Source organism: Mytilus californianus, unplaced genomic scaffold (assembly GCF_021869535.1).
Source record: "Mytilus californianus isolate M0D057914Y unplaced genomic scaffold, xbMytCali1.0.p SCAF_4, whole genome shotgun sequence".
In the NCBI taxonomy this organism is placed as follows: Eukaryota; Metazoa; Mollusca; class Bivalvia; order Mytilida; family Mytilidae; genus Mytilus; species Mytilus californianus.
In genome coordinates, this window is record NW_026262690.1 from 75,911,826 (window position 1) to 75,925,425 (window position 13,600).

Below are 13,600 nucleotides of genomic sequence, written 5' to 3' on the forward strand. Positions count from 1 at the left end.
AACAGGCAAAACATATCAAAGTGACAATAATAAAAACAAAGAAAAATATTGGAAGAATCGTATAGATACTAACATACTCTACCACAAACCATGTGTAGAAAGTGTATTGCAATATCTTTTAAAAAAAGAAGACGTTAAAAGTTACCTTGTGTCAACAGAGCACCATACATATACCAAAACGAGTCTGAAAAATGATGCAATCCTCGAACTTTACTTCTATCCTCTACTTTTCTATAGTATGGGTTGTACTTTTCGAAGAAAAACAGAAAGAACGATGAAATCGGCAAGGAAATAAATATACATAACAAGACAGTAGGGCTGAATGGATCTATCAGTGTTCTCCATTTGGTTAAGTTCGGATCAGGCTTTTTCATTAAGATAGCAGATGATTCATAAAAATATGGATTTGTGAAATCTATAACACGTTCCCTGTCTGTCTGTATTGACAAGGGGGCAGCCACTATATCTACATCCTGGAATTATAGCAAACATAAGAATCAGAAAGTTGATAATTAAACAGTAATTGTATTAATATTCAGAATTTTTAGAATTTTCAGGTAATTGTTTATCTTTGCAAATGAATTTTTCGTGAAATGACAAACTACCTCAATTTCATGGCAGTTTATAGTTTTGCAAGTGTTTGGCTGAGTTTCCTATATTTTCATAAAAATATGTTAAATACAAATTACTATTCAAATACCACATTCCAGTATTCGACCGCCTCTGCAGCTCAGTTTAATCTCTGAACAACTGCATCCATAGTTAAATACGAAGACTTAATTGATGGGGATAAAATTCACTAATTGAGCAGGATTCTCTTACCGTTCTAGATCACCTGATTTAAAATTTAGTTATTTGATTGGGATTAGTGTTGTCTTTGATCTGTATTTGTAGTATTGAATTTTTGTCAGTTTTTTTCATGTTTTGCCTCTGTTCTTGAGTTACTCATGTTTTATTTTTGTTTATTCGATGTATGCATTGTTTCTGTCGGTAATGCTACTTATCCATTGACGTTAAAATGTTTTGTGTTATCAACAATTTTGACTTCTCATCAGATTTTAACTCGAGTAACACAATGGAATTTATTAATAGAAAAGAAACTGTTTACCCTTCATGAGCAGCATCGTTCAAATTTTGTTTTTATGAGATTCGTGTAGCTCAAACAGGGGAGTGTTTTATAGTACTTGGTGCAAATTTTTGGATTTTTTTGTTTTTAATGCTTTTCATCTTCATATTTGATTGAGCCTTACAACATTTTTGAATCTACCGCCACTAATGAGTCTTATGTGGACGAAACGCGCGTCTGGTCTATTTCAAATTATAAGCCTTGTGTCAATGATTAAATATTACAACCCATTCGATGCAACTGGTGGTGGATATTTCGTCCCAGAGAGTATTACCAGCCCAGTAGTCAGCACTTTTGTGTTGACATGAAATATCATTGTTATTTTTTTGCAAATTCTCTAGTTTGATCAATGTTGAATTATTCAAAACACTAAGGTTTTATTACCACCAGGCATAGATTGTCTTGCCGTTATTGGCACAACTTTTGTTTTTTAATGATCTTCAGTTTCGTATTTGATTTGGCCTTTTAACTGTTCCAGTAATAAGCTTGGTATCTTTGATAAGATTTTATAACTGTTTTTGTCCTTCCTTTTATTGTTTTCTTTAATATTTGTGTTGTCTGTTTTTCCCGACTTGTGATTTTTTATTTCCCATTGAAATTTTCGCCTAACCATTCTTGGCTTTATATAGTGTGTCTTACTTTATTTTTTTTTCCTAATAAAAGTATATTTAAGAAATTTAGAACTTCACAAGTGTATACTTTTTAATTACAAAAGTACTTTCAATTTTTCTAAAACAAAGTCCCTTTAAGATATACTCTTTGGTGTCTTAAACCTTTAGTCATAATACATTTGGTGACTTTTATTTCAAAAACACGTGTCCTGTGCACTAAAATCGGTTTGATACCTCGTAGAAAAATACAGATAAATGAATACTTTAAAAACAAATGCAGTACTTACCCTTCGTTGAAGTTGTCCTACCAAACCTGTCCATGATCCATTTTTTGTCGCTATACCCCATTGACCATCTGCTGGGGATGTCATTTCATACCTACAACAACATTTAACAGTATAACACATTTATTTCTTTATTGACAACTATAAAAGTCTTATTAGAAGGGACTATGTTGTATTGAAAGATTCGCGTTATAAAAATCTTTAGCGATTGAGGAAATGATAATTATAAATGATTATGTTCATCCCTTCAAAAAGTTAACGATTAAGAATTCTGCATATTATAAAACTTTTTATGTAAAATATTGCGTTTTTTTTTTTATTTATCTACTAGTATTAAGTTTTCCTTAACAGAAAATTGGTGAGGAATGGATGTGAAAACACATCACAATGTATACCATGCTCACACGAAGGTTGATACTAAATTCCTGAGAATTATGTGACGAAAATGTGATACATGGTCATTATCTGTTAGAATATGTAAGTATTCTGTATACAGAAATTTGATAAGCAATGAATGTGAACATGCACACGTTATAAAAAGTAACATAAAGCTTGATACCAATATTCAGAACGTTATGGTTTGTAGTTTATGATAAAAATACAACAAAACCTTCATCGAAATGACAAACGTACACACGAACGTACAAGGGTAAACCAATATTACCCCTCTTTCAGAGCGGGATATAATAAGAAGTTAAAAGCATCAATGTGAGTGAAAATAATTTCCTATCTTCTCAATTGGGTGTGTTCTCTGACGCTTTCGTTTTTGATCTGTACATTTGTATATTTCTATAGAATTACTGCAACATGTCTTGAATAACGAATGAATTTATTTTAAACCAGTCGTATACGATGGGTTGGTGTGTTCTATACATATCTGAATGTATCATTTGAAAATCTTTTGGAATTTTGGGTCCTCATTGCTCCTGAACTTCGTAAGTTTTATTCGAGTGTCACCGATGCGTCTTTTGTAAACTATACGCGCGTCTGTCGTACAAAATTATAATCCTCGTATCTAAGATGAGTTTATAGAGTTTAAAGATTATATTTATTATTAAAAGTTACTTCTTTTTTATTTTTCACCGATTGGTGATTTATAGGACAATTAAAATCGCCCAAAGTTCAAGATCTAAAACTACAATTTATTCCCTCTTCTGCGATATCTCTTTCTTTTGTTTGTTTTCACAATAAAATGTGGTCGATCATCGAAAACTGTGTAGTACAACCATTTTAAGAGATTTGAAAACTTTCAAATTATTGGGTGCTTTGTGTGAACAACTTCACTTTCAGATAATGTTCTATAGTTTATGAAAATTTATAGGTCGATAAAAGGTCAAAGTGTTGGCAATCAAACACCTTAAATCGCAAAAATAGACATCTAACAGTCCTCATGCACAGACTAATAAATGACTTAATGATCCACATCCGAAATCCCCGCATGCCAAGAGAAGCTGTGATTGACGTATTGTTGACTGCAATAATGATAACAAAAGTTAATGCATACATGCAAAATTCTAAGAAAAAATACTGAAGGCACCAAAAAATAAACTGTCGAGTTGTCCGACATGCACATGGCAAGGACATCTATCGAGGAAATCAATTCTTGAAATAATTTCCATATCTAACGATAATTTTTTTATCTGATTCTTTTAGGTAACTTTTAAATATAGAAACTTACGTAAAGTTGAGTTCATGTGCCAGCTCCTGTAGTAGGTCTATGGTGAATCCAGTAAAATTGTGTGTTACATTATCTAGGACAACAAATGGATTCCACTACAAAATATACATTTCTTAAATAAGACTGGCATGTAAACACAAATTCAAATACGAGAGCACACTCAAATACTTTCAAATTAGACTGTCATCACGACAAGCGCTAAATTTAGTTGTTAGAAATAATGTAGTATTATAGATAGATAGCTTTTTGGGAAACTAAAGATAAGCATGCATAGAATTATAAAGGTGAGTAAGTTGCTGGCATACGTACAAGCAACTGTATGTTTTACCAATATTTGTTTTTGTCCTATTTCCGATAGACGTGAATACGTCTAAGTTGGACCGTAACTTTTAATTATCGTTACTTTCATTGTCGTTTTTATGCAGCTGACTTCTAATCAAACTTGAAAATTATCAATAAAAAAAATAAATATATTTATATGTGCTCATTAATTTACTCTAAATGAACAAACCTACATGCTTTTAGTGTTTAATTAAGAGAATATATAAATACATATACAAATCACTTACTGGCAAAGAGCTTACAATGAATTTACGTCTATTAAAGCCGAATTTTGAGTTTGGATAAACGTTTTTTGACACAAGTAGACTTCCCGTTAGCTGTGTATATCCAACAGTACTCAATCCTCGTTTCCTTGTGTGCCATATTAGTGTTTTTATTGGCAGCCATGCACAATCTTTAAATTCATCGGAATCAATCTATAAAAAGAAATCTAATTCAAAAAATTTGACAAAATATGTATGTTGTAAATTTTTATTTAATTCTGAATATGCTGATAATGCAGATATCATCCTCCATGTGAGTCTGCAATAATTTAATCAGATAGTTTGGTTTAATGGGGTATGATAGCAATCGCATAATGTCATATTTATCAAAAATTCTCGTCATTTATTGTAGCTAAGTAATAAACAAGCCAATTCAATTTTGCAAACATGGCCTATAAACCGGATTTTCACGCCTTAATTAGTAACCTTTTACTCGCCTAGCAACATTTATTCATTAGAATCAAGCTTGATCACTGACATTTCTGAAAAAAAATCAAAACCGTCGCTATAGAAAGTTATAATTAACCAACGTATTTTTATAAGACAAATGTCCTCATTTTACTGATTTTAGAAGTACAACAATGATGTTTTCAAAAAGGTAAATGCGTTTTTACTTTACATGTGATTTTTTAATTCGGAGATATGTATAATCAAAATTTATTTTTAAGGAGAAGGATGACACTCTACCTTTTGTTGAGATATTTAGATATCAAAATATCAAGTGTCAAATCAAATCAAATGACCAATGTAAAGCAAAATTCTATCCTGATGAAGTAACATCCGGCGGAAAAATATTACATGTGATATTGTAAGAATCGTTCCGGAGGAAATTATTTAAGAATTGAAAGCTTCTTTTTTGTAAATTTATGTTATAGAGAAAGTTCAAATAACTCTCCATTCCTAGGAAATAATGGAGCGGAGGCCCGTACGCTTTTACAACCCTATAAAATTACTAAAGGAAGCATTGAATACTTATAACTACATTTTGTTTGCTAGGATCATGAAAACACGATTTCGTTCAAGTTTTTCTTTTATTTACCTGTGCATTTTATTGTGGAAGATTGCGTCATAATGAATGTTACATTTTATTTCAAAATGAAGGTTAATTTCAGAATGACGCGACATTGATGGTTGCCAATAAAGATAACGTGTTATAACGAGCCATACATGTAATGTAATTATTTCACTGTGAGATATTTTTCGTTGACATGCAATTTTTACCAGAAAGTTTTACAAATAGAAGGTGTGAAATTGTTGTTTTCAGCCAAAGTAGTCAGATTTAACGATTAAAATATCGGAAAGTTAATAAAAAACTAAATCTTTGCAAATACTATGAACTAATAAGGGAGTATTTAAATAAAAGCTGAAGGAGTGATTAAAAATCCCAAAAAATTGTATTGTAATCGGAAATAATATCACAGATGTTGATTGTAAAATAAAATAAAGTAAAATATCGTCCGTTCAAACAGAAATTTTTATTACATATTCACAATATAAAAAAGAAGAAATTATCATGAAAAATATGTAACAAAACCAGAAATAATTTAACAGATCTTAATTGTGAAATAATATCCTGATTAATGAGAAAATAAGGTAAGTGAAATACAGGTTTAAGTGAGTTGTTTTCAGATGTGAGTACAATTAAAAAGGTAAAGGTAGAAATATAGTTACATCACTACAGTAATGCGCCTTTACGATATGAGGGCTTTCGTCGTGTATAATACATTTTGGAACCTGTTTAATGATAAATACTTTCCATACAGTATTTTACAGCGCAATGCTGCCCCGCAAAATATTTCAAATCTGGATAGTATTACCTGTGAAATATTTTCCGTCTATTTAGTTTTAAGTTCAAATCATCATTTTATATTTAAGAAATTAAGAAAAAAAGAAACAATTTTACTATGAAATTTATTCCGAAATATAGTATACATATAATGAAAAACTCTCATAATTACCTCCCTTTGATTGATAAATTATGCAAATATGTTCTGCCTTGGTGACACATTTATCATTATGGTTAAGTATATATATATTGTGAGTACCTTAAATAGTAGACAATGAGATTGTATTTCACAAGCTCATGTGAAATTATAACTGGAAAGCATTTACTGTTAAATTCATTCAATATAAGATGGAAAGACTGTTCACTCCTCCGGAAGAAATTTACCCGTGAAATACAATGTCTGGTAACTATTTACAGAGACAAATCTTCCGCCATAAAATAATATGAGAGAGGAACAAATAAAGTGTTACACATTATAAGCTCTTAATTTTTTTTTTTTAATAACTTTGGATTTAGAATATTTTGGTCTCGAGCATTACTGAAGAGACATTTATTGTGGACATGCGCATTTTGTGCAGTAAAATTGGTACTGTTAATGTTATTGTCATTGAGGTTATCATCTAATGATATTAGTACATTTCATGGAAACCAATATTTCATATGAAGACGACGCAATTCTTCAAATCGTTTCACAATACAAATGCTAAAAGTACTTGCTTACTTTTTTGGTGATCACATTTTAATGCAAGCAATTAATTGTTGTTATATGTGATGATATATACTTTTAAAACCACTCATAGGAAAACAAATTTTATTATTTAACAACCGTCGTAAAAATATTTGCACAAAGATTGTTTTATATATTCTACATCAAAATAATTAATGATCAAAGTACAAACTACAGGATGGAATGATATAAACATAATATCAATGTATCAGATTTAAGGATACCATAACAAACATTTTTTTAAAGAAGAAAAAAAAATGTTTTCAATATATAATGGAAACTTTATGAAATAATAATTGATATAAACGAGAAAGAAGTACAAGAAACAACAGAAGAAACAGGGAGCGAAAGATTAAAATGTCAAAGTACAAAATGATTTTAGATGGCTATCAGAAATTTATCACCACGACGAAAATCATAGCGATGGAATGTTAATGGGGTTTTTGTAATAGTTAATTGTAAATAATGCATTCACATTCAAATTCAATAGAATTCTTTAACAAATCATTGCTTATAGAACCTGAGATATAGGGAGTCTTTTACAGCTTCTAGGACATCGTTTGTGTTTTACATTTTAATTGTGAAAAAAATTCCATGTAGCTTCTTCGGTTACTTAAAGGGGCATTAGCTGTCGAATTTACTTTTGCCGATTTGACTCCAATTCTCATATTTGATTTATAACACACTAAAACGTTTATCCAAATTACAAAAAGTATGAATTAAACAATTAAAAATGCGTGTACTCGATAATATGTACCAGCATTTTGTGTGTATTTTGGTCTAGACGCAATCTAATTTACCGTCTAGATTACCTCCATAGACTGCCAACGGTAATATAACCCGTTAAACACATAAATATAAACAAAATAGCGATTGGATTTTTCTGTCTGTTGGATTTCATATTATAGATTAAAACTAAAGTTTATCATCGTTTTGACATGTATAAGAATATTTTTTGTGAATCGAATTAGTCTTTTGCCATTTGATCAGGGACTTTCCTTTTTGAATTTTCCTCGGAGTTCAATATTTTTGTGATTTTACTTTTCACTAAATGGTTCGCCCTTGTTTCACTTTCAATGTTGACATTCTTTTCCTTTTTCCAACTGAACACGCCTAATACATGCGTAACCAATCACTAGCTAAGGTATTAAACTGAAGGTCACATTATACGGATTCAATGAGTTGTAAGTCAAGAATACATCAACGATTTTTCTGATTTTATTTTGACAAATTTTGGCCAAACTGACTGAACGAAATATTATTTCAAAATTCCGCTTTTATCAATATTTGTATTAAAATCATATTTTAAATGTTTGTCTAAATTGTAGCTATTGATCGTTTTAGTTAAAATATTTGTAGTTAACTAACAAATATATAGAAGATTGAAATGTTATGGAAAGTAGCTATCAGTATAGAAGATAAGGTCAACAAGTATATTAAGTCTATGTTAGGCTAATTTTCATACAAGTTTAAGTTTAGGCTACATACAGTAAACATTTATTCTATGATTCCAAATACTATACTTACTGTCCTTTGTTGTATCTGTGTTTTAAAATTTGAGACCAATAAATATACGAAAATTTGAATAATGTGCTAAAAATGAATTTAAGTTATTCTTTAAAACTCTTTCGTAAACCAAATTAAACAGATCAAAAGTACTGTGAACGTTGATTCATAGCGTAGTACGCCAATATAAACTTGTCGAAATTACATATGTTTACAGTCTGACTTTACGTTACAATAGAAATATTTTTAATAACTGAATTGACTTTATGCATTTAAACATACACTTAAACTTATTTATACTTTACAGTGTAAGAATACTCTTCAACAGGCATTGAGGCATGTGCCACTTGTAATTGCCCTCAATTTTGTTTGTGCCGCTTATAAATAAAACCAGATTGAAATTAGTGAAAACAATAAAGTGGGAACTGGATTGAGTTAATTGACAAATAACACGTCTCCTATAATTATTATGACTATCTGAAAAGTATACAAATGATTTTTTGTTCTCATAAGTCCGTTTGGTTTGGACATCAAATATTTGAACTACTTTTGTTTTTCAATGATTCTCATATTTCGTAGTTTAGTTCTTTATATAGATATTTTTGTCAAGGGTATATTATAGATCGTATTTAACAGGACTTGTATTACTGTGATTCCAATTTTAAGGTTCGTTATTGACGTGTATGTCTCCATGAGTCTGTCAATTAAAATGAAAGGATAAGGAGTCATACGACCAAACCAAATGGATTACAAATTGATGATATCACAGTAACTTTTGTAGTTAAGCATAATGTTTGTTATATATAACTGTCTGGTTTTCCACTGAAAAATTCTCATTATTTCAACAGTATTGAAAATCTTACATCATAAAGTCCTTCTATGGCAGCTTCTGTTAATGTCCTTGTATTGGAGTCGTTTAATTCACTCATTTGCATGAAAACATTCCTGACAGCATCTTCTAATTTCTACAAATAAATCCATAACAACCGTAGAAGGCATTTATGTTTGTTAGAAACTCGTTTTTGTCCTTTCTAAAGAACTTTCATCAATGTTTTTTGGTATTTTTACAGGAGTACCTCAGGAAGTCGTCTATCTCTGCATCAAAGGTCTTGTTTTGTTTTATTATTTTAAAGGAAGAAAGTTGATAGATAATTTTAAGTAACTTTTAGAATGATTTTTTCGGTTCGACATGTATTTGTAGTATTAAAAGAGTATTGTAGTTCTTTGTTTTAATTCGTCCCAGTTTGGGATTGCATAGGGGGGAGGGGAAATATAGAGAATAAATGCTATACATCTTTAAAATGAAAATAGATTATATCACAAATTCATACTAACATACCAATTCATTTTGTTGATATCTGTTTAGAAGCGATGTCGGGTATTGTATCACTGCTACATTGTCTAATTTTGTACTGCTGTTTGTTTCCAAAACCGAGAGATCCCCGTCATGAAAAATTCCGAGCAACCATCTGGAGTTGTGTAGTAGAGATGATCGAACCATATTAATGCGTCCATAATCAAATGGCTGTAATAATATAAATATTGGTAAATTTGTTCGCGTACAAACAATATGAACTTCAAAATACATCGCCAATTACAGGAGGATACACAACAGCGTCAAGACAGCTGTACGCTTGTTCACACTTCAGTAGCAGTAGGTAATGTTTGAGATCCAACGCATGTTATTGAATGAACAATGAAGTGTGTGAACATTTCATCAGGCAGATTTGAGAAATAAGTACGCAAAATGGGAAATAACATACATTTTGTAAAGTACCATAACTCTCGAACGACACAATTGGAAATTGTCAAGTAATAAGCCGACCCCTAATACAGACTTGCGTTTCAACATTTGCAAAATTGTCCAAAGATTTAGGTCCTGTAACTATGGAACGACAAAACTGTAAACGAAAAAATGTATACAGACCCTTAGACTACTAATTTCAATCATTTGTTGAAGATAAGAGTAAATCACTAATGACTTGAGTAAGTGCAAGACGTAAATATGATCTATTTTCAGAGTTATAGTTTATTTACTAGAAAACGGCAAATTAGAAATTCTTCGAAAAAATTGATTATAGGTATATTACGCTGCGTTAGAACCCGTGGCTATTGCTATGTCACGGCGGCAAGTTTTTATTGGTGGAAACCTGGCAATCCTTGAAATTACTAGTAAGATCGGAGTCAAACGCACCTTGCCACGAGTGGAATTCGACCTCATACATATGTAACAGTAAACAAATGTACGCCCTCTGACAATTTTTCTTTTTAATTAAAAAAATTGTCAATAAATCGCTGATGGCAAAATCTAGTAAACATGGGAAATCTTTACGACAGAGGCTTTATGGTACAACGGTATATCATGATACATCTGTCTTTGACAACATATTTTATATAATTGTGCAAAAGGATAGGAAACGTCAGCCTATGTTAATGATGGTTTTATCCTTTTCACAAAAACAAACAAACAAAAAACAAACAAATACTTTGTTTACCACGGCGCCTTAAAGGGGCAGAATAATTACAATTATAATTTTCAAACATAATAAAAAATGAAATAGAAAGAGATTTTTTCTTTCGGTATGGTCAAAACCAGTATTTTGGGTAAACAGCTGTTGTCATTTATAAATTACATATGTTTTCGACATAAGACCAATAAACGATTTATAATAACTTACAAATTTATTCTACTTATAGGTGATTGTTAGGTGTATTTATATTTGTTTGTCCGACAAAGAAATTTAATTTAATATTAATAATTGAGATAACGAATTCAACATGACACATATGATTGTGTCAAATAAATATATAAACCTACTACTGCGATTGCACTAAAATATTTGCAGGAACAACAGAACATTTCAAAGTTGAATGTCGTTATGTTTTAGTTTTTGGGAAAATTATTATTTCATTTCATAAATAATTAATACTTTTCTGTTTTGAAAATAAGCATTTCAATAAACAAACAAAAAAATTGTTATAGTTATTGTAGTAGCAAAGCTGACTGTACATTATATAATATCTTAAAACAATTAACAATCCATCGATTGTCATTACGTATCATATAGTCGGCACTATGACTTCAATGCCCCTTAAACCCACGGGAAACAACGTTGTAGAAATATGACTATATTGAACAAGTATTGTGGGGATCATTCACATGATATATAATTCATCCTACTGGCAGGAACATTAGATAGGTTTACACTTAAAAGAGTTATATTAACGGTTTCAGTTTAAATGCACCAGAAGTGGATTTAACAAATTTATGATTTTTCAAAAAAATTAAAACAACACGTTATAAATTTCATGCGTCCGAAGTGCTTTTAAGGATTTACCTTCATCAGGAACGCCCAAAGCCGAATATCTGAAAGCCAATGATGTATAAGACCAAAACAGTTGAAGAGCTATATGACCAAAAAAGTATTCAACCGGAAAGTCACTGATCAAATTGCAAAATCAAAACTCAAACACATCAAACGAATGGAAAACAACTGTCATATTCCTAACTTGGTACAGGTATTTCCTTATGTGAAAAATAGTGGATTAAACCTGATTTTATAGCTAGCTAAACCTCTCGCTTGTATGACAGTCGCATAGAAATCCATTTATTGACAACAATGTGACAACAAAAGGACCTAACAAAATAGCCAAATCCTTTCAAGGTTTACTGTGCCTGAGAGAGTTGAAACCTTAGTTTCTTTATAATATAAAAATTCATAAACGGACAATTCTAGAAAGATTTGTAATAAATCATTTAAGTACCAAAATACTGACTACTGAGCTGATGGTACCCTCGGGGACTAATAGTCCATCAGCAGATGTATCGACTATATTATATTCAAAAATATTCAAAAGTCAAAAATCTTATACAAACGTTTAAGAGCTGATACTACTAAAATCAAGCAATCGCAAATATCGCTCAAAAACTAGAACGGAACGTGATTTTTACCTCTAATATTTGGACTATATACCAAATATCTAATCAACTGATTCACGCACTATAGAAAAGGTTCCGAAAACTTATATTTATACTCAAATGTCTTCAAAAATTTAAAAAAACAACACTTCATAAAGTTCATGTGTCCGAAACGCTTTTCTGAATTTACCTTCATCTGGACCTCTCAAAGCCGACTATTTGAAAGCCGAGGATTTAAAAGAACCAAATCGTTAAAGAGCTCTATGACCAAAAAGTACCTAAAAAAAATAACAAAATCAACCTAAGGTCAACTCTGCTTGAAGGAGATAAAATATTACTTTCTTAATAATTTATAAATTTATAAACGGGAATTTAAGATAGATTTGTTATGAACTTCAGCATAAAAAAGGTCGACTTAAACGAAATTTACTTTATGATACATAGCACATTTAATTAACAAACAAAAAACGAGCACTGAAAATAAACCTCAACAACCACCAACACTCGACTTCTCCTAGAAAACAGAAGAAAGAGCAATTTAATTTTGCAGCAATTTTTTTTTTATATTTATATAAACAGTTCAGGCGCAATAGATGCGGCGAAATGTTTGTTGGATGGTGTGTACTTAAGTCGTCCCTAATTGTTGAAAAAAAAATTGAAGTTTCAAAGCCAGATAGAATAAGAAGATCAAAGCCTTTCATCACACCCCAGGTCAGTTTTCCCGTCACACTATCTAAAGTCCTTCAAACCATATTAGAAATGTACTTTACACCTCCGCTTTATGTATTGGTTATTTCAATAGCTATATATATGTAGTGATCCACACATGAGCATTTTGAGATTATTTTGCTAAAAAATTTAAAAACTCAGAAAAATTAACTGCAGAAATATAATAATATTCTTTTAAATATTCTTATAAAATTTGAAGAAAAAAAAATCGTAGCGCAAATCTTCTACGTGTTTTAAAGGGATTGAAATTGAAAACTCACTTATAATTCGTTTCTTGGTGTTAATAGTTAAAGTTAACTTTAAAGATTGCAGCTCAGTTTTTACTTTCTAATACAGTTATATTAAGTAGATTTTTCAATGTATACAAGAAATGTTTAAATATGTTTTGAAACAAGTTTTTTTATTTTTTTTCTGTACATAAATCTGTGTTCTAAGTAGTCAATCTAATGTATCAATAGCCTGTCAACACTGAGGTTGTAAATTCCCACACGTGGCAGGTGCACTAGACTCCAATCTTAATTAACTAGGATTGTTAGTTTTTCTACCGAAGGTCGGTGGTTCTCTCCGGGCACTCCGGCTCCCTCCGCCAATAAACAACTGACCGCCACGTAATAGAACAATAGTGCTGA

General features: G+C 30.7%; 1 protein-coding gene across 1 annotated transcript in view; it reads right to left on the reverse strand.

The window, feature by feature from the left end:
- LOC127738552 (glutamate receptor U1-like) overlaps positions 1-13,600 on the reverse strand; it is a 41,093-nt gene that overhangs the window by 10,406 nt on the left and 17,087 nt on the right. Inside the window, exons 4-9 of the mRNA XM_052249839.1 lie at positions 9,663-9,848; positions 9,187-9,288; positions 4,269-4,457; positions 3,700-3,794; positions 2,025-2,115; positions 146-473 (exon numbers count right to left, since the gene is read on the reverse strand). Coding sequence (XP_052105799.1) covers positions 146-473; positions 2,025-2,115; positions 3,700-3,794; positions 4,269-4,457; positions 9,187-9,288; positions 9,663-9,848 — 991 coding nt within the window. The remainder of the gene's footprint in view (positions 1-145; positions 474-2,024; positions 2,116-3,699; positions 3,795-4,268; positions 4,458-9,186; positions 9,289-9,662; positions 9,849-13,600) is intronic.